Source organism: Podarcis muralis, chromosome 6 (genome assembly GCF_964188315.1).
Source record: "Podarcis muralis chromosome 6, rPodMur119.hap1.1, whole genome shotgun sequence".
In the NCBI taxonomy this organism is placed as follows: Eukaryota; Metazoa; Chordata; class Lepidosauria; order Squamata; family Lacertidae; genus Podarcis; species Podarcis muralis.
The window spans coordinates 60,481,106-60,501,254 of NC_135660.1; the positions used below are offsets into that span (position 1 = coordinate 60,481,106).

Genomic DNA, 20,149 nt, shown 5'->3' on the forward strand with positions numbered 1-20,149 from the left:
CAAGTTTCAATAGAATTGTTTCATAATGGAACTCCACTTAAAAATCAAACTTTAATTATGTATATTGTCCACCTTCCATTGGTTTACACTGGAGATGCTCAATTGCTATTACTGTTGGGTTTATGCATTTTTATATATATTTTTAACAGGATGCTGAAATCTAGCTTTTAAAAACTATCCAACATTTATAAACACAGAATGACAAGTTTCCTCTCTCACAGAAATAGGAAAACGTTATCTAATGAGGCACATATTACTTGGTAACTGTTACTGAAAAATGAACATGAGTTTCTTTATCTGAGTGCAAGGGGCTATACAGAAAAGCCACTGGAAGCCTGGATTGCTCTCCTCCACGTTGCCTCTAAGATATTACAGGTGGAGCCGGCAACAGAATGCTGCGACGTATCCTTATCTCCTAACAACAGGACTTGTGCTCAAGGTTCCAGCCAGCCAGCCAGCCAGCTGTACTACAGGACATTCCATTCCATCCTAATCCCAGGTTTTTTCATTCTTCTTTTCCAAATGACACTTGACAGCCCATGGCTACTGAGCATGCCCAGTTCTCCTTTGAGGGGTTTTGTTTCTGAAGTTTGTCTAGACTTGTGAAACTCTTGGGGTTTCCCCGAGCACATTCCCTCTTCTTTCCCATCGCCACCCCCCTTTTGTAGCTGTCAGCACTCAGCACCTGAATTCACTATTAGAGAGTGATAATTCTGACAAACTACTAGGCTTCCAAACACCCGCACTCTACCCCGAACTTACAAGAAGTTGCAATAATTGGCTACTGCTTTCCATAATTATCATGCTAATGCTGAATTCTGTACACACCCAGATATTCATATCAGTTATCTCCTTCATTTCAGTTGATGAACCTGATCTATAACCTGGGAGCAGTTCCTCCAGGGAAAGGATGGGGACAGGCCTTGCAGGTAAGGGCATTCTGGATGTACATCAGAACTTGTTCACATGTAAACAATTGCTCTGTTAAGTAATAATAATAACCACAGCTTCTTACTAACACTTATTAGGGCTGTGCAATGGATTCACTCAAGGCCCAAAGCCCAAAGCCCAAAGCCAAGTCAAGCTTCTTTGGAGCTGTTTGAGGGGGGGGCAGGGTGCCAAGCAGGAAGGAGAGGCAGGCATGGAAGAGAAGCTTTAAAAAATAAGGGACCAACTGGGCGGTTGCATTATTCCTTCCCCCGAAGCAGCACCATGCAGGACTGGATCCGCTTGCTATTAAGTGGGAGGATCCAATCCTGTGCAATGCTGGTGTACACCCTCCTTCTAACTGTATTTTTAAACCCTATTTTAACCATATGTTGAAGTAGCATTTAAAAAAAAACAACCCTGTAAAATCCCTTAGCTCTGCCCCCAAATTGCTTTGGGGTGGATTTGGGGCAGGGTGGGTGGCATACAGGGCAAACGAGTCTGATCCAGGGCCCACAGAACAGGGCCGCAGTGTAGATCTTGTGTGGGGGATATCCGTGCACAGTCCTAATGTTTATGAGTGAAAAAAATATAACCTAATAATTGTTGGCTGGTAATATTTAAGCCTTGCAAAGAGAACAGCTGTAAATGAATTCGAGTCACACCAGAAAGCAGATCAGGAGCTGGAGGATCACCTCACTTGTCTATTTCATAGGCTTTTCCTTAGCGTGCTAATTCCACGAATCTCAACAATGGCACCCAGTCTAGAGCAGCCTTTGCCAACCTGGTGCTCTCCAGATGGTGCCCCTGAGACTGATGGGAGTTGTAGTCAAAAACATCTAAAGGGCACTAGGTTGGTGAAAGTTTACAGCATCCACTAGGTTGGACGTTGCTATGGTTCTTCTCTAGAGGGAGTGGCACATAGTCTGGACTGAGAAGCCTCTGAGCAAAAGGGCACTGTGAATATTGTTCCAAGCAGAGTAGCTCTGCATTCAAATCCCAGAGATGCATAGCTTGCTTCCTGGCATTGCATTGGAAACAATGCACAGGGTGCCATCTGTCTGGAGACCAAGCAATCACAGATACATGCGTGCAGCAACATGCAGGCAAGTTAGCATGAGCACGTCTCCTTGGATCAAGGCCCTTACTATTTGCATTGTGCTAATAAATAATTGCAACCCTTCCCGGATAGATAAGTTATTTACCTTTCTTAATAAGGCGACCGTGTCCTTTGACCATCCTGTTACGTACTGGACACTCACGGTGCTGAACAACTGAACTAAGGATTCCACGGGGCTGTTAGAGTGGATGTCATAAGGCCTCTGAGAAAAAGAAGGAAAAAAGATATTGAAAAACCGGGGGTGGGTGGGTGGAATCCCAGGCTTACTTCTGAGGAACACAAAGCACTGAAATAATGCCAAACAATCTTTTTTAAACACTAAAGAACAGGATACCCATCCACGGAGGAGCTCGTATGCCATCACTCCCAGGGACCACCAGTCAACTTCGAAGGAGTAACCAGTTCCACCATTCAGAAAGGAATGAAAGATCTCCGGAGCTGAAAAGATAAAGAAGGGGGGACACTACTGAATGCCTCCATCCGTTTTGGCTTTGGTCAGTAGCAGGCAGTGGAGCAGAGCAGAATGGGGTGGCATTGCTCATCTGGCTTCCCAATGCAGGGATCACTGACGGTAACCAAAAGGGAGAGGGGAGAGGCAGGAGAGAGGCTGGGGCAGGAGCAGCAGTCGGGGTATTTGATTGTCTCTGCTGCTGCACCCACAATGCGCCAACCTCCCTGCGGCCTGGCCTCTTCCCTTATTGGTTACCGGCTATGACCTTCATGTTGGGAAACCAGATGAGAAATACCACCCTGGTTTCTATGAAACTGGCTGTAAACTAACAGCGCATTCCTGTAAATGTCTATTCAGAAGTACACCCCGCTCATTTCAGTGGAATTTACTGCCAGGTTTAGTGGGTACAGGACTGCAGTCCTCTTGAAACAAGAATAAGATACATAGCTCTGAAAATGTTTTTCCTCAGAGGCTTGGGGAGGGGATAGGTTGTTTTCAAGCTCAAATCAAGCTGCTCATTTTGACCTTTAAAGTTTGGCTTAGGACCTAGGGACGTCAAGGACTCTTTTCTTCCATATGTACTTGCCCACATGCCCCAGTCATCAATGGAAGCCATACTCAAGATCCGTAGTTACCAGAAGCAGGACATTCTCTGCAGTCACAGACTAATTTGTGCAAAAGTGTGAGCTCCCAGAGAGGAGCTTGCAGCTGCTTTTCTCCTTAACTTGCGTGCCATGCTGAGCTAAGCCAAGCTTTGGTTTAGTGTGTCTTCTGAACCATGAGTTGCAACCAAGAATAAACCTTAACTGCAAGCCCGGGTTTGGCTGTCACACTTAAGCCAAACCTTGGTTTAGAAGCTGCTCCGAGCTAAAAGGACAGGAAGGAACAAAGTGGCTGGGAGTGCATGTCCCATAGACTGGAATACTGTGACGTACAAACCAGATCACTCCATGAGACGCTCTGTCAAATGAGATCCAGGAGCGTTTCTGTTTACAGAGGCAGCTAAAACTTTGCTATTTACTCAAGTGTTTGACTGAGTCCTCTTCTTTTTTTTTTTCAGTCCTGTTATTTAAAGTGCTGTTTTTAATTGTGTCTGAAGGGATTTTTTGCTCAATGTTTTTGGGTTTTGTATATTTGCTGGTTGTTCAGGGGGAAAGTGTTTTGCCTGAGTTTCCGCACCATTAATAAAAGATCTTGAGGTGGTCAGTTCTAACTGGCACAGGGGGAAAGCTACACAGGGAATCCTAACAGTTTTATGCAGGAAGAATATGATAAAATATGTTATTATTTAAAACTGGCAAGGTTTGGCTTACCCATATACGGCTTAGTCCCAGCTAACGCGGTTGCTCGTTCACCATCACGGATGATTGTTGCAATATTAAAATCTGTTAGGTGTGCATGGCCTTAAAAGGAAGAAAACCAGCACATATTTTTAGAATGAAAACCCAAAGTGTCCAAGTTGTCCAGAAAGAAACTACTTCAGAGGACAACATTAATGCATGTAGTCACACCATCCCCAAATATTTTCTGTAGCTGGCTGGCAAGCAATATTAGCTCTTATTAAGATAAATAAAGCTGCTGTATAAGAATTATGTCTGGCTATTAGGCATTATGCATGGAATCTGGTGTCTGCTGTAGAATTCAGCATGCTAAAAAAAACTCAGTTTTCATTTTAAAACACAAGTTTCTAGTCCTTGTGAATTCAGAAAAAAAGTGTGGGCACATATTGATGACATCTGGCAAATCCACCATTGAAGGAAGATTGCACAGGCTTTCTAGTGGTTTGGAATGAGGCTTCATTACACCAATAAGCCACTCTTCCACAATTTCCCCAGTGTTCTCTGTTTTCCATTTGCCTCATCCTGGTAAAAAAAATTCTAGAATCATAAAAAATCTGGATTTTAGAAGCAGAATAGAACTTAATCCAAAACATGGTTGCTTAGGCATATTGATTTCAGTCGGTTTAAGTAACCTTACTCTGTGCTCCCATGTGGTTTATGTTATGCAAATAAAACAGGTAGCGGAAGCTTGCAGATAATGACAGCAAATTAGGACTCGGGAATAAGGATCCACAAAAATTGCCTAGATTTGGAATTATTTTTCATTATCTTATGAATTCAACCTGTACGTCAATACATTTTAAAAAGGGAGGGATGCTCCATCAAGACTTTCTAGAATTTGTTTTAAAAATTCCAGATTAACATATATCAGAGGAAGAATAATACCATTTTATGTAAATCTAGAATTGTGAAGCACCTCTGCATATTGCACTGTGAACTAATCGTGGTAATTTTAGTATAGAAGTTGTTGTTCTGATCCATTGAGATTTTTTTTACAATGGGTCAAGATGACAACTTGGTATTTTGGCCAACTTATGGTATGTAATTTAGAAATTACGTCAATATGCTCTGCAACAGGCATCACTTTCATTTAACTCTTTTCCTTGGCATCACTAGCAAAAGGACATGCTCTTCCCAGGATTCTCCTTAGAACAAGAGTAGGAAAAAACCAGCTTGCTTGAACCTCTTCTCTGTTGATAAACTAACGCATAAGCTACAGCACTTTAAATGCATGTAGGCTTATGCATGTTTACATGTAGGATAAAAGCTTTTAAGAAGACTGGGGTCACAGTAGGCCACACCTTTGCCACTTCTCTTTCTTGGCTTGTGAAAAGCTACTGGATATGGGAATGTGCTGTTGCCCGAGTGAAAAAGAGCTGAAGACACCACCAGGGGGACACATGAACAAATCATCCAGCCGCCGATTGCAAACCATTAGAATCACACATTGCATGAATTCATTCAAGTGCCATCAAATCAAAGCTCACGCTGAAAAGGATGAAATGTGCCACCCTCTCTATTTGGTTCTTGAAGGAGTTTCATTACAGAGAAAAGATGACTCAGACTAAATATAACTGAGCCGGTGTTTTTAAATGTGGTTCTACCAAAGTCATGTAAAGCTGGGTCTGGGAATGGCATTTAAAGCTCCCAAAGGCAGGAGGAGTTGGACTCTCCTCCCCACTGTCTTCGCACCCATTTAGCACATTAGATTTCACAGAGGGACACAAACACTGCAGCACTCCTGGTTGGGAAAGTACAGCTTTTAACGGTAGAGGTCTGCCATCATCCCTTGTAGTTGGAGCCCAAGATACGTCCTGTAGTCTGCATAGTTCCATGGCAGATAGGGATGGGTGAATCTTGCCATTTCAGTTCTCATTTTTCCCATCTTAAATTTGGTTCTCTGCATTTAGGCAGCAATTTGCATTTTTAAAAATAATAATAATGAAAAATCATCAATGTTTTACTCTGAATTTTTCCTAGTAAACACATCTTTGTATGCAGTTTTGGCTAACATACTCACTTTTGCAAGCAATTTCCCCTAATGCAAAACATTCCTGTATTTTATTTTCTCTTTTTCCACCTAAGTCTCCTTCTCCAAGCCCTTAGAGACAAGGGGAAGGGAAGCTGAATACAGTAAGACTGGCAGGCTCCTGTGAATCTGTTGCAGCTTCTGTCCCTACCTCTTCCTCAGCTGACTGTCCTACATCTTCAGTGTTTTCTGCATCTTCTTCCTCTCACCCACGGAAGCCTGTTGCTTGCTTCAGCATCTAACCATTCTGCCCCCAGCTTCATCCTCTGATCTGTCTTCCGTGACCCACCACTCTCCCCTGGCTCAAAGCCTTCGTCTTCTCCTGCTGAAGCCTCTCATAATCTCTCATCCAACCAGTTCCTGAAAGGCCAACATCCCAAACCTTACATATGGATGGCAGAACTCCAGGAAAGCAACCTGCATGTGGTGATATGTTTACGCTCTGAATAGCTCCTGCTGTAAAGCTGTGTTGCATTCATAGGATCGTTGATATAGACACAGAGCCCCACATGAGGATGAGCACCAATACTAAAGTGGAAGTGGAAGCCTCTGTTCCGATGAAGCTCCATGTGGGTGTCACAGGAAGATGCCTTCCTATCATCTACACAGTTCAGAAAAGAGTATTCCGTAACCACACTGACTGGATGTGGCTCTTGAAAGTTTCAGGTGAGGGTCTTTCCCCAGCCTGGGGATCGAACCTGGAACCTTTGGTCTGCAAAGCATGTGATCTACCACTGAGCCACAACCCTTATCCTCTCAAAACCAAGCAGAATTGTGGACTCTTCCTTTATTCCTGGCTTGCCAACCAGAAATTTAATCACAGCAGAACACTTTATTCTTGCCTCTGCCTACCCAAGCAGGCACATAGATGTCAAAACTTATTTTTTTAAAAAAATAAATGTATAAATATGTACCTTTGTGCAAGGTTTCTATATCAGCAGAGGAATTACATATCAGCTGCACTTATGAAAAAGCTTTCCGGAATGAGTAATAGTAGCTACCAGTCAATGTCAATTACTGCTAATTCTTCACTGAAACAAGTCTTGACGGCAGATGAACGGAATCGATTTGCTTTCGATCCCATAACCTTCTATTTATCATTCACAACCACAGAACTGCAGTATAAATCGGAAGACGTAAATGAATGCAAAAGACAAAAAAACAACAACCAGGGGGTGAAGACTATTCAGAGGCAGAAGCAATAGACATAATTAGCAATTTCCCCCATACCTTGTTCATCAAGGAGAATATTGTCTGGTTTCACGTCTCTGGAAAGCAAAAACAAGCATTTATGCACAACTTGGAAAAGGCAAATGCAAAATGCCTCATGAGCCTACCAAACAGTGGGTTGTTGTTGTTGTTTTGAGATTTTCAAAAATATGGCCCAGTGCAATTAGAAAAGACGGTGGGGTGAAACTCACAGAGGAAGCTTGATTTGAAAAACACACACCTTAAAACAGGCTCAGTAAACAAGAGAATGCTATGTTCTGAACACAGCCTGAGATCAGATCCAGTTTTCTCAGGACCTAAGAAGAGGCAACAGAGATTTGTGAATGGATCTCCCATTTCCTTAAATGTTATAATATAGCAGAGGCGTGGTGGGAGGCACCAGCAGGGGAACCCCCAAGGGATCCTGCATGGGAAGAAGGTTCAGAGCCAGGAGATTGGTGGTGGGGTGACAATGAGTGGGAAGAGGAAGAAGAGGGGACAGACTGGGAGGAGGAGGTGTCAGAAGCTGGAGAGGCAACAGGGTTTACTGAGCAGGAAGATGCTGGGGCAGAGAGCAATTCAGACTTGGAGGAAGGAAGCAGAGATGAGTCAGGCTGCTGAAGAATCCAGGAAGTCTCCCTTTCCTGCAGTGACCAGCTCTCCTCCCTTCTCCCTCTCCCTAATCTCCCAGGAATGAAGAGGGTGGAGCAACAAGAGACAAGGCTATAGAATCTTAGGCTTTGGGGGAAGGAACCAGGGGAGGAGTGGTAGGAAAGTGGGGACCTTCAGTTCTCACAACTATCTCTTTGTGGCAAGACCTACTGGGAAGAGTTCCTGTGATCACTAGACCCGTGCTGTTTTTATTTCTTTGAATAAAGAGTTGACTTCGCTTACCTTTGCTGACCTACTCCTTACCCCAAAGGGATGCAGGTGGCACTGTGGGTTAAATCACAGAGCCTAGGACTTGCCGATCAGAAGATCGGCGGTTCAAATCCCCGTGACAGGGTGAGCTCCCGTTGCTCGGTTCCTGCTCCTGCCAACCTAGCAGTTCGAAAGCACGTCAAAGTGCAAGTAGATAAATAGGTTTCCGTGTGCTGCTCTGGCCACATGACCTGGAAGCTGTATGCCGGCTTCCTCGGCCAATAAAGCGAGATGAGCACCGCAACCCCAGAGTTGGTCACGACTGGACCTAATGGTCAGGGGTCCCTTTACCTTTACCTTTACTCCTTACCCCAGTTCCTGACATTTACTCAGGGGTGTAGCATGGGGGGGTGAGGTAGGTGCGGTCCGGCCCGGGTTTCCTTACTCAGGGGGGTGACAAAATGGTGGGCAGCACTCACTGTGGCATTTTTCCATCTCCGCCAAGCTAAGCAGTTGGCTCCTTACCTCTCTCGCCCTGACCTAGCCACTGTGATCCATGCGACGGTCACCTCCAGACTGGATTATTGTAACTCGCTCTACGTGGGGTTGCCCTTGAGACTGACACAGAAACTCCAGCGGGTGCAGAATGCTGCAGCGAGACTCCTTACGAGGTCTTCGCTGCGAGATCACATTCACCCAGTGCTATACCAGCTGCACTGGCTCCCGGCGGAGTACAGGATCAGGTTTAAGGTGCTGGTTTTAACCTTTAAAGCCCTATACGGCCTAGGACCCTCGTACCTACGGGACCGCCTCTACGGGACCTACGGGACTCTCCTGGTATGTCCCACAGAGAAACTTACGGTCTTCAAATAAAAACATCTTGAAGGTCCCAGGCCACAGAGAAGTTAGGCTGGCCTCAACTAGAGCCAGGGCTTTTTCGGCTGTGGCTCCGATCTGGTGGAACACTCTGTCACAAGAGACCAGGGCCCTGCGGGACTTGACATCTTTCCGCAGGGCCTGCAAGACAGAGCTGTTCCACCAGGCCTTTGGCCAGGGCACAGCCTGACTCCCTCCTTCAGCAATCTTCGCGGAGCTCTGGCTCAATGGCTGCCAGTGGCTTGAATTAATTAATTTTTATAATGAATGATTTTAGAATGTTGTTTATGTTGTACTTTTGTACTGTTTTATTGTTGTTAGCCGCCCTGAGCCCGGCTTCGGATGGGGAGGGCGGGATATAAATAAAATTTATTATTATTATTATTATTCACTGTGGGGCCTGCAGCGTGCCCAAGCCATGCGTCTCTCCTGGGAGTGACGCGGTGGCTTGAGCGCCCGCAGGCTCTGCGCTGCCCGCTGCCTCCCCCTCAGCTGTAGAGTGGCTGAGTGGGAAGTGGCAGGCAGACTCCTTGGAGGCACCCAGTCGGCTTGCTCCATCGCTGCATTTACTGCCAATATTTATATTGGCAGTATTTATTGGTCTGTTTTCTTGCCGAGATTCCACCTAGCTGAATCTAGGACTGTGCATCTGCTCTGGACAAATCCCACATCTCAAACCAAATTGGGCCAATTAAAACCCCAATTAAATATGTGGTCAGGTGATGAGAGGGGGGAAGAAAGAGATAGTGCAGGTGAAAGTCTCTACCTGGATCTCCTCCTTTTCCTCACATGTTTTTAATAGCCTAGTGCTTTGCCAGGCCCCTGATTCAGCTCAGGGGCTGGATCAGACCCAGATCAGGACAGGCATGGAGCCATCTGGCCTAATTGGGCCGCAGATCGAATGTGGGGGTGGGGACTTGCACTAGCTGCAACCAGCTCAAAAGCTCTCTCAAAGGAGCCCGATTTGTTTGATAGCTGTGCCAGTTCCCAACAGCTGGGAATAACAGATTGTGCTGTTACCTGTGTATAATATGCTGACTGCGCAAATAGTCTAAAGCTGATGCCATCTCACAGATATAGAGTTTCACCGTTTCCTCGGTGAACTGCACGTTTTGCTGGAGATGATAACGTAGGTCACCACCCAGGAGTAAATCCACTACCATAAACATGTCTTCTTCATCCTGAAATGAGTACCTGCGGAAAATTAGCAAAGGTGAGTTGAGCAAACTGTGGACTACCCATTCAGATTTCACAGGCGGTGCTAACAAATGAGAGGCCTCTTTTCCCACTTCACTTACCCATGCACCTGCAAAGCAGGAACAATAAGTAGGCATCTTCAATATTTATATATCTAAATATAACCCGTGAATTTCTCCGAGTCTCTTTTTGTCCATTGCCATCCTATATTTGTTCTAGATAAATCAATTTTGTTATTTTGTTTTGCTGATTATATGAACAGGTCCCTGTTTCATATCTTGCGAGGAGCAGCTGTCCCAGTTAATTTTACCTTGCTCATATAATCCCCGCTTCTATATCTGGCTCAGTCACATGGCTTCTGTAATATGATCATTCCACACTCATTTTTTTCCAGGCATAATCAATAATGTACCAGAATATCAAGCAGGCTGTCTCTTTTCATTATTAAACAAAAACCAGTGCCATCAGTGCGAATGATTCATTGGCAAGCTGGAGTTGCTGCTATCTAGCCTCTTGATGATCTAGGAGTTGAAGGGCATCCCAGGCCTGGAGATATTCTTTATACAGTCGTACTTTGGTTTTTTAACAGAATGCGTTCCGGGAGTCCCTCCAACTTTCAAAACATTCGGAAACCAAGGGGCGGCTTCCGATTGGCTTCCGATTGCGCAGGCATGCCGGAAACAATAGCAGAAGCCGCATCGGACATTCGGCTTCCAAAAACATGTTCAAAAACCGGAACACTGACTTCCGGGTTTCGATCATTCGGGAGCCGAAAGGTACGAGTACCAAGGCATTCTACAATCAAGGTACAATTGTACTGGACAATGTAGAGCTGAGCAATGGTTAAACGTGGAAGCCAGTGGGCAACAGAGACTCACCATGGAAGGTTAGAGCATCTTGATGATGATATAAATGGCTAGGAAACAAGGGTTAAAAAATGGAAGTGGCTCCCTGGGTGAGACAGAGTCGCTATGCAACCTTCCCAGCAGATGGGTCATTGCTGCTCATTGGGAGGGTGAAGGTGAAGGTGGGAGGGGCGTTGGCCAATCCAGTGCCCTTCCCTTGTCCCTGCTATTAAGCAACAGAGACCGGCTTGCTGGGAAGGTAGCAGAGTGGCTCTGCCCCACCTGTCAAGCTGCTTCTGTGAAAAGCTAGGACTAGGCAAAGCCATCCAGGGGACACCCAACTTGGATCAACCCCCAAATCTTTTTTTTCTTTTTCAGAGGGTGTCCTAAAGCTTAATTAGGGTTTTTTAAAACAGTTACCCCTCTGAACCTACTAGTAGTGGTACTATGGACTTCTATAATGCTACTTTTTCTTTGCTGCTGTCTAAGGACTCTGCTATCTCCTGTTATGTATTATGGCATTTTGAAAACAAGACTTTGCATACTGCTGTGTCCCCAAACCCGCTTCTTCTAAGACTAACATGGTCCTAGGCACAGTTGGTGGAACAGAATCACCTCCCACCCATCACTAAAATAAATAAAAGAAAATAAGAGATTCACCAGAGATTCACCAAGAAGGCATGCTCAATTTCCTGCAGGATCTCCAGTTCTCTGAACACATTTCGAACCTCATCCCTTTCAACGCACTGCTGTTTATTCATGTACTTCATGGCATACATCTTCTCTGTATCTCTCTTTTGTACAATGCACACCTTGATGTCACCAAAAAAAGAGAGAGAACGTGGCATTTAGATTCATATGTTTCAATTTCCTTGGTTTCCCAGCTGTTGCAGCATTGTGCAAATACAAAGGCCATTTTCATGGTCACAGAGGACATGGTTGCTCCTGATCATGTGGCCTGTCTCAGCAAGCCAGGCATGTGCAGTTGATCCCTGCCACAGAATTAGACTTTTAGCATGCACTCTATAACAACATAGGTTTCCAGTAGTTGGCAAAATGTCCAGTAGTATTTGCTCACAACCAGTTTGCTATGGGCAAGGCGCTGATATGCAGCGCTACCAAATAGCGATCACACTTGCAGAAGCTATGAGCATTATCCCTAAGTGCTCATAGGAAATACTTTGCAATCCAATCAAAATCCTGGGGAAATTGGCAGTAGCAGAAAATTGCAGAGTCAAGCACATCATCACTCAGGAAACATTATGTATAAGTGCACAAAATTCTGAGGGAAAATGAATTCAAAGTCTGTTCCTTGTCAAAAGATTGAATACTCTAAAAAAGGGGGGGGGGAGTCAACATCTGGTAATGTCACTTTATCAAGTGGCAAAAAGCACTGGATCTATAAGCATGGCTTAGATATGTGTAGATTCCAAGCTGCACTGGTCTCCAGCATCATTAAAAGCCTTTGTTGGGAAGATGTCCACAAGATGGACACGAGAAAATGTACACTAGGTTTAGGATTAGAGTTTTCCTTCTCCTAGATGGGCTACCTTCCCAGGTTGATGACCCCTGTCTGCCTCTTACTTTCCTCTTAATGCACAAGCAGAAACCACCTTCTAGACTATTGGACCCACTGTTGTTCTCATCCACCAGAGCCTATTTTCACATGCACATTAATTGACTGCTTTAATGCTGCTCTTTTAATATTCTGGGGTTTTAATGTTCTTGTTTAGATATTTTTGTTTTCATTTGTTTTTGCAAGCTGCACTGGGGACCTGTTGGAAGGGGGTGTGTGGAATAGAGGCAGGGAGGGGATGCCACCAGAAAGATGGGCAGATAAATCTTTTTATTTAGAGAAACCTGGGGCCTTCTATATGCCAAGCAGGTTTTCTACTACTGATCTATAGCCCCTTCCTTAAAAAACAAAAAAGCAGAATCGAAAGGGTTGCATTTCACTTACTTGAAATGTAGGACTGCACATAGAATCAATCCAGCAGATTTTTAAATGGCTGCATCTGGCTAAACTCCACCTGTACTTCGTCCTTCATACAACTACATAAACTCTGCAGTTCATCAGGCAGAAACATCTACTCGTATTAGCCAATTAATTCCATTAACGTCCAGGCAACCAAGTCGATATGTGCTGCCCTTGAGATGCTTTTCCGGGAATCAAAACTAATGCTAGCAGTTGCGGCTATCAGGAAGTTCATCTGGCTTTATAAATAAATAAGTAAATCTTGTGTAGAGAGCTGCAAAAACCGGTGAGCGCCAATTATTATATTCCCTGGCAAACGTTTTACTTTGGACTGCATTTTATGTCTTCCTAGGCCCCTTTTAAGCACTAATGAAACACTTAATTACAAGGTAACTATTTGGAAATGAGTCGATGACAATTCTATATCAGGCACAATTACATCAGTCTTCTTTTAATTAGCAGATGTGCTTATGCTTATGAAGCAGTGCGTGCCTCTGAAAAATTAATCTGACAGTTCATTCATGCACGTTGCTCATCAAGAACAAGCAAGCTGAACGTGACCTGAAGGTAACATTGGATGAACAGTTGGAAAATATTCATTTGCCTGCTGAAGTCAACAGTGAGAATGAGACACAAATGTGCAGAGCAAGACAAGGAGCACGACCTTTCCTCATTATTAACAAACTGTAAATTGCTAACAGCATATAACGTGAAATTTACTATGGATGCATTAGAAGTAGAAGGAGCAAATATAATAGAAAGTGGAGGGGGGAAACACCAATTAGAGTGGCACACACGGACATCATGAGAATTATTAAATCTTGTTTGCAAAATAATTAGATGTGTGGGCGTGCAAGGCTCTTTGTTAATTCCTTTAGTTTGTCTACACACCGCTTCATATTTCAACAGAAAATCCCTAAGCAATTTACGAATCCCATACAGGAAACGCAATACACATTCAAAACCAAGCCACATTAAGTTTACTACTAATAATTCTACATTTTAAGTAACATAATTAAATATCTTTAAACAAGGGACTTAGCCACAAATGATATATAAAATATGAAAATATACTGACGCATCAAAATGCAACATCATTACAATATATCATCAGCATTTCATAAATGTTACCAAAAGTGCATTGCAAACACACACAAAAATTGCATGCACATTCACACTCCACAAAACGGAGACATCCCCACAAAATCATTCAACGATCTCCTTAAATCCACCACATTACTCTATCGACACAATCCTCCCTCCAGTAAAACACCCCTGTGTTGAACTAACAAATAATTAATTAATAGTCATGTACACTAGGTAAAGGTAAAGGGGCCCCTGACCATTAGGTCCAGTCGTGACCGACTCTGGGGTTGCGGCGCTCATCTCGCTTTATTGGCCGAGGGAGCCGGCGTACAGCTTCCAGGTCATGTGGCCAGCATGAGTGGCAGCGCACGGAAACACCGTTTACCTTCCCGCTATTTATCTACTTGCACTTTGACGTGCTTTTGAACTGCTAGGTTGGCAGGAGCAGGCATGTACACTAAACAAAACAAAAAAATCAAATAATATATATAGGGTTAGCTTGTAGAAGAGACTCCAGTTCAGTGGCAGAGTTCATGCATCACATATATAAAAGAGTTTGATCTCTGGTTGGTAAGCCAGCAGGCTAAGAACGATCCCACTCCGGACTCTGGAGAATCAGTGCCTGATGGTACACATGGCTCTGGGCCGAATGTTCAATTAATCTGACAGTAGTAATGTCAGCACCATTATAGCACACACATCACTAGTATAAACTAGATCCCTGCAGACAACATTCTGCTGGTAAATAGCTACAAGCACAGCCCTCCAATGGATGGATCACAGGAGAATCTGTCTCATATATTGCTTCTTTTTCTCTGTCTACTCCATCCCAACCCACCTCTGTTCCAGTGATGTTGCATTTGGTTATGGTTTGTTTATATGGAGCTTTCTGAAACAAAGGCCCCCAAAGTACAATCGATATAATCAAAACAATATAAAATAGCAAAAGCACAAAATGTCCACCAACCACTCTAGATAGGGGTTTGTGGGCTGTATTTATGCCCTTACCATATATGCTCTCTCCAGCATCCCACCTGTCACCCAAAGTCAAGTTAAGTCACATTCCCACAGCCACACCTGCTCCAATCTCTATCTCTCTCCAGCAAGCTCATCCACAACCAGTTACCCTGGGGTCCTTGCTCTCATCACACCATGAAGGAGTGACCCAAAGGCCCCCTGAAGCCTCCCCATTTGGTCAATGTGGCCATTTTAGGCAAGCCGCACCCACCTGTCCCCCAACTACAGATGTGGGGTAGGCAAAGACTTGACTCATGCAAACTTGATTCCCAGGCACCATCAATTTATTATTGTCTCCTTGGTGCCTTTTGAAAACCTGGAACAAAAATCTCCATTCATAAAATTTGTTGGAAAGGGTTTTCAAGTGGAAGTTCTTTTATTGCAGTGTGTATCCATATGAGATTTGAAATTGTTTGATTTATATTTGAAATGGTTGTAATTGCTTTATAGGTGAAGTTGTTGTAATTGTTTTTATTGCTAGTGTTGTCTCTTGTTAAATGGTGATGAGGAATTTTGCTGGATGCAATTAATAAATGGAAATAAACTAATAAACTAATATCTGACTGGCCACTTCTGGAGTTAAATAGCCTTTTGGTTTGACTCAGCATGGCAGTTTTTATATGGGATATATCCTTAGAAAGCTATTGGAACTGATTTTTATATGCATACTGTTCAGATAATTGAATGCTCTGCAATGTGATTGTCTTACATTTATCATTATACAGTGGTACCTCAGGTTACATACACTTCAGGTTACATATGCTTCAGGTTACAGACTCCGCTAACCCAGAAATAGTACCTTGGGTACAAAGAAAAAACTTTGCTTCAGGGTGAGAACAGAAATCGTGCTCCAGCGGCGTGGCAGCAGTGGGAGGCCCCATTAGCTAAAGTGGTGCTTCAGGTTAAGAACACTTTCAGGTTAAGAACGGACCTCTGCAACGAATTAAGTACGTAACCAGAGGTACCACTGTATATAACCAGTGGGATGCCTTTTATATTTCCCTCTTCACATCACAGCCTATTCTTATAAACTGAAGCATCCTTTTCAACAAAAGGTCGACGATTTCAGTGTTGACACAATAGAGAGAATGCTGACATTTTCAAAGATACATCCAGTCAGTTCTCGATTAGGAATTGTGTTTTATATCTTCCATTGTAGAGAGAAGCCACTGCTGAGGTCTTAGCAAATAATGGTTACAGTCTTTACACAATATCATTTCTATTCCACGAATGACTTGGGGGAAGTACTTCCATGAGTAAAAAAAACCATTGCAATTTGAGAAGTGACACTTGGGTAACTGCTGACAATCTGAATGAGTGAAGGTGTTATAATCCTCCTAGTAAGGTTTCAGTTTTGGAGAAGAATGGACCTGGGGGCAGTCATGTTACTTTTTAGCTTCTCACCATAATTCAACATGATGATTTTTCAATGTCTAACCTGGGGCATTGACAATACTCTGACAGGGCTGTTCCCATCTTCACGCTAAATTACTCTCTGGAATTACCTTCCAGGCTTTGTTTTGGAAAATGATTAGGAGTATCTAATGTAAAATGATTAGGAGAATCTACTGGGGCAGATGCACATTGATCAAATGCTAACGTACAACCTGCTGCCACAAACAATATCTCCAGTATAAAAACACCCTTGGATTCTGAATACAGTACAAATCTGTCTGGTGTAAGGATGGGATGTCAAAGTGATCAGAAATCTAGTTTTGAGGAATGCCATCCTGTATGGGAAGCATAGGTGCTGTGAAGATGTCATATGGTATAATATCTGTGGTCACCTTTCGGAAATCCCCACCCGGACGTCAAGTCCACTTTTGAAATCCGGGTGTATGGCAGCCCTACCTTAGATTTACATATCTGAGAATAACAGTTCTTCTTCTGCTATGCTCTGTTGGAAGCAGCACATCCCTGAATACCAGAGTGTGTTGAGGGTGCTGCTGTACACAGGCAGTGGCGTAGCGTGGGGGGTGCAGGGGGGGCCGGCCACACCGGGCACAACATCTGGGGGTAAGGGTTAGGGGGCGCAAATCCACAGGTTAGGGGGCACAAATTACTTGCCTTGCCCCGGGTGCTGACAACCCACGCTATGCCACTGTACACAGGTCCTGCTTACAGGCTTCCCATTGGCATCTGGTTTGCTGCTGTGAGAACAGGATGCTCGACCAGATGAGCTCTCGTCCTGATCCATTAGGGCTTTTCTTATGTTCTTACATTCCATTGCTGAAGAGTGAAAATGATGGTTAAGAAGAGAGGCCTTCTGGTTCATCCAGCCCAGCATCCTGTTCTCGTAGTAGATGCTCCTGGCAAGCACACAGAGGCAGGGAAGAAAAGCAACAGCCCGCTCATGGTGCTGTTCCTCAGCAATTGGTATTTTTGTGTCTCTGAACCTAGAGGTTGCATATTGCTGCCGTGCGAGTCATTGTTTGTATGCTGAAAACTGCAAATGGATGTTTCTTTCTCCCTTCTATCTCAACCCAGTGTAAAGGCTAAGTAGGCTGAAGACTAGGCCCCTTAATCTAGGGGGCCTCACCAGCCCATCCCGCTCCCCAGCGGGCATTCTCCCCTCTCGCAAAATTGCAAACCCAATACTTCATGCGAGGGCAGGGCAACTCAGGCCTCTAAATCTAGGCGGCCTCACCAGTCTGCCCTTTCCCCAGTGCCACAGTCTCCCCTCTCCCAGAATTGAAAACCCAATAATTCATGTGAGGGCAGGACAACTTGGGGCTCTAAATCTAGGGGGCCTCGTCAGCCCACCTGCTCCCCAGCGGGCAGTCTCCCCTCTCCTAAAATTGCTAACCCAATACTTCATGTGAGGGCAGGACAACTCAGGCCTCTAAGTCTAGGGGGTCTCACCAGCCTGCCCTTTCCCCAGTGCCACAGTCTCCCCTCTCCCAAAACTGTAAACCCAAGACTTCATGCAAGGGCAGGGCAACTTAGCCCCAGCAACTATGAGACTCACGGCTAGCCAGTGGGGCCCAATTTGAAGCACTGGGGCACAACTTGAATTATTTTTTGTAGGCCCCCAGTTCACAGCCAAAGTCTGCAAAATCTTATACATATAAATAAAATCCATCTAGATTGCCCTGGTGCGGGGGCTCACTTAGGAGTGGCACGCGGGGCCCAATTTGGCCCAATTGCTCCAATTGCCTTAAGGTCAGCCCTGATGAGACTGTGCAGGGGTTGGACTGACAAGCCCTGCACCTTCTAGATCCCTGGTGTCAATATTCAGAGTACAGACTCAAGGACTTGTTATGGAAATAAAGGGGGGCACTTACTGGAAATTAGTTTTGTCACCTCTCCCCCCCCCCAAACCCTGAGACAATGAGCCCAGCCACCTTTTATTCACAGTTGCATACGCACTGCAGCATGACCATAAACCTATACGTTCAACTGCTGAAATATACACCCAATATGTAGCAATGGAGATTTATGTTACTGCTTTATGAATGAACACTGTGTTTTATGAATGTACTCTGTATTTTGTGAATTACTTAAGAGCCACCAATAGGGAGCTTTAGAATCTGACAGCTAACCAATTGGGTACTACCAAACAGCAACCCCTATTGCTGAAAGCAAGTAACCAGCTTGGTTGCACCAGAAACCTAGAATAGCAACAAATAAAATCTGCTCATACATCAGCGACGGATAAGACTTGTCAACCAGTTCCTCCAAAGTCTTCTTAAATTATAAAGCTCCAAAATACAGGCCAAAAGAAAGCAGGTCTGGGAAGAGCAAGCCATACAATGGGCACCACCAGTGAAAAGGCCCTGCTCCATGTAGCTCCTGCCCTGTCATTTGATAGGGTGCCCTCTTGCCCTCCTTCTTGACATGGAATGCTCTCTATTGGAGTCTCCAGATCCAGTCCATAAGAAGGGAGAGCAGGGACCTTGAAGTTCCCAACAGCTGTTAATCAAGCAAGCAAGCACACAGGTCACCTTTGTCACAGTCAGGATGCCTATGTCCTGGCCAGGCCTGCATCCAATCTTGTTTTTGTACAATCTTGTTTGTCCTTAGTAACCAAAATTATATTATCAACATATACAAGCAAAAGAATTGTTTTCCTTCATTTGCAAGGAATTGTACAAAACAATGTGGCAGTAACAAAGAAAAGTTCCAGGGTGGCAACAGAAAGCAAACTAAACATGCTTTTGCAGTTCATCAAAACTATCCAGCAATATCAAGTTATAGGAAAATTGGTGCTATTAACAGTAATCCTTCTAGTTGGTTAATTGGTTCGGCAACTTACTGGCACATGACATGTGATGCTAATTATTTCCCCCAAGAGATAAATGATAACTAATCAGAGGCAGCTACAGTTGCAAATGGCAACAAAATATCTGTGAAAGGAAGTGGAGCAGGTTTGCTCAAGTGTGTTGCAGGTAGAAATACTGTTTGTAATGAAGTGAGAGCAGTAGTTTACTTGCTCGAATTAACAAATCAGAAAGTTTTGAGAATTTAAATTCTAGATTAAAATTGATTACTTAATTGAGAAGGGGATTGTAACAAAAACACTGGGGCCTAATTTGAATAGCAGAGTGTCTGGTATCTGGTGGGCAATCTCATCCTTTATTTCCACACTGTGGCTGCAGACCAAATCACCTGTCAGGAGAGCTATGAGATTCAGGTGAGGGTCAGATGCCTTGCCAATCCCAGCAGGTATATAACAGCAAGAGCTGGCCTGCGGCCTGCCCACACTTTCTGTCTCTTAGTGAGGAGGGAAATCTGGCAAAAGACTTAATCTCAGCCTTGAAATGTCCATAGAAATGAAGGAGGAAGTGTGTACTTTCTGTGATAGAAAAGGTAGCCAACCTCACCAACTCACTGTTCCAAAGGAGCAGTGAATGTGTGTGTGTGTGGCCAAGAGGCTTGGTGAGTCTCGAGCGAAGGCCACAAAAGATTTACAAAGTTCAGGTGTTGCTAAAGTTTTTCAGTGTTAATTTTATGCATTTTTTAAAATCACCATGGTATTTAACAATAATATCTTATGTCCTTTAGAGGAGAAATTGTGAATTGCAGAATTTTAAATACCCGTCATCATCCTTGGCTTCACTCAATTTTGTTTATAACACTCTTCCAATTTATTCTAGTTGTGAGGGTGGGGGGTGGGGAGGGGCCTCACAAGTGTAGCAGCCTAGGGCCTCTCTTCATCTAAATCTAGCACTGATCTCACCACAGTCTAGCCTCTTTATTTCATACAGAAAATCCCT

General features: G+C 44.1%; 1 protein-coding gene across 4 annotated transcripts in view; it reads right to left on the reverse strand.

Moving 5' to 3' along the window:
* Positions 1–20,149, reverse strand: part of STK32C (serine/threonine kinase 32C) — a 165,470-nt gene that overhangs the window by 11,278 nt on the left and 134,043 nt on the right. For all 4 annotated transcript variants that reach the window (XM_028729875.2, XM_077930398.1, XM_077930401.1 and 1 more), the window contains 6 exons: positions 11,516–11,667; positions 9,834–10,007; positions 7,098–7,135; positions 3,812–3,901; positions 2,382–2,485; positions 2,133–2,249 (listed from right to left, as the gene is read on the reverse strand). In XM_028729875.2, the coding sequence (XP_028585708.2) occupies positions 2,133–2,249; positions 2,382–2,485; positions 3,812–3,901; positions 7,098–7,135; positions 9,834–10,007; positions 11,516–11,667 (675 nt within the window). The remainder of the gene's footprint in view (positions 1–2,132; positions 2,250–2,381; positions 2,486–3,811; positions 3,902–7,097; positions 7,136–9,833; positions 10,008–11,515; positions 11,668–20,149) is intronic.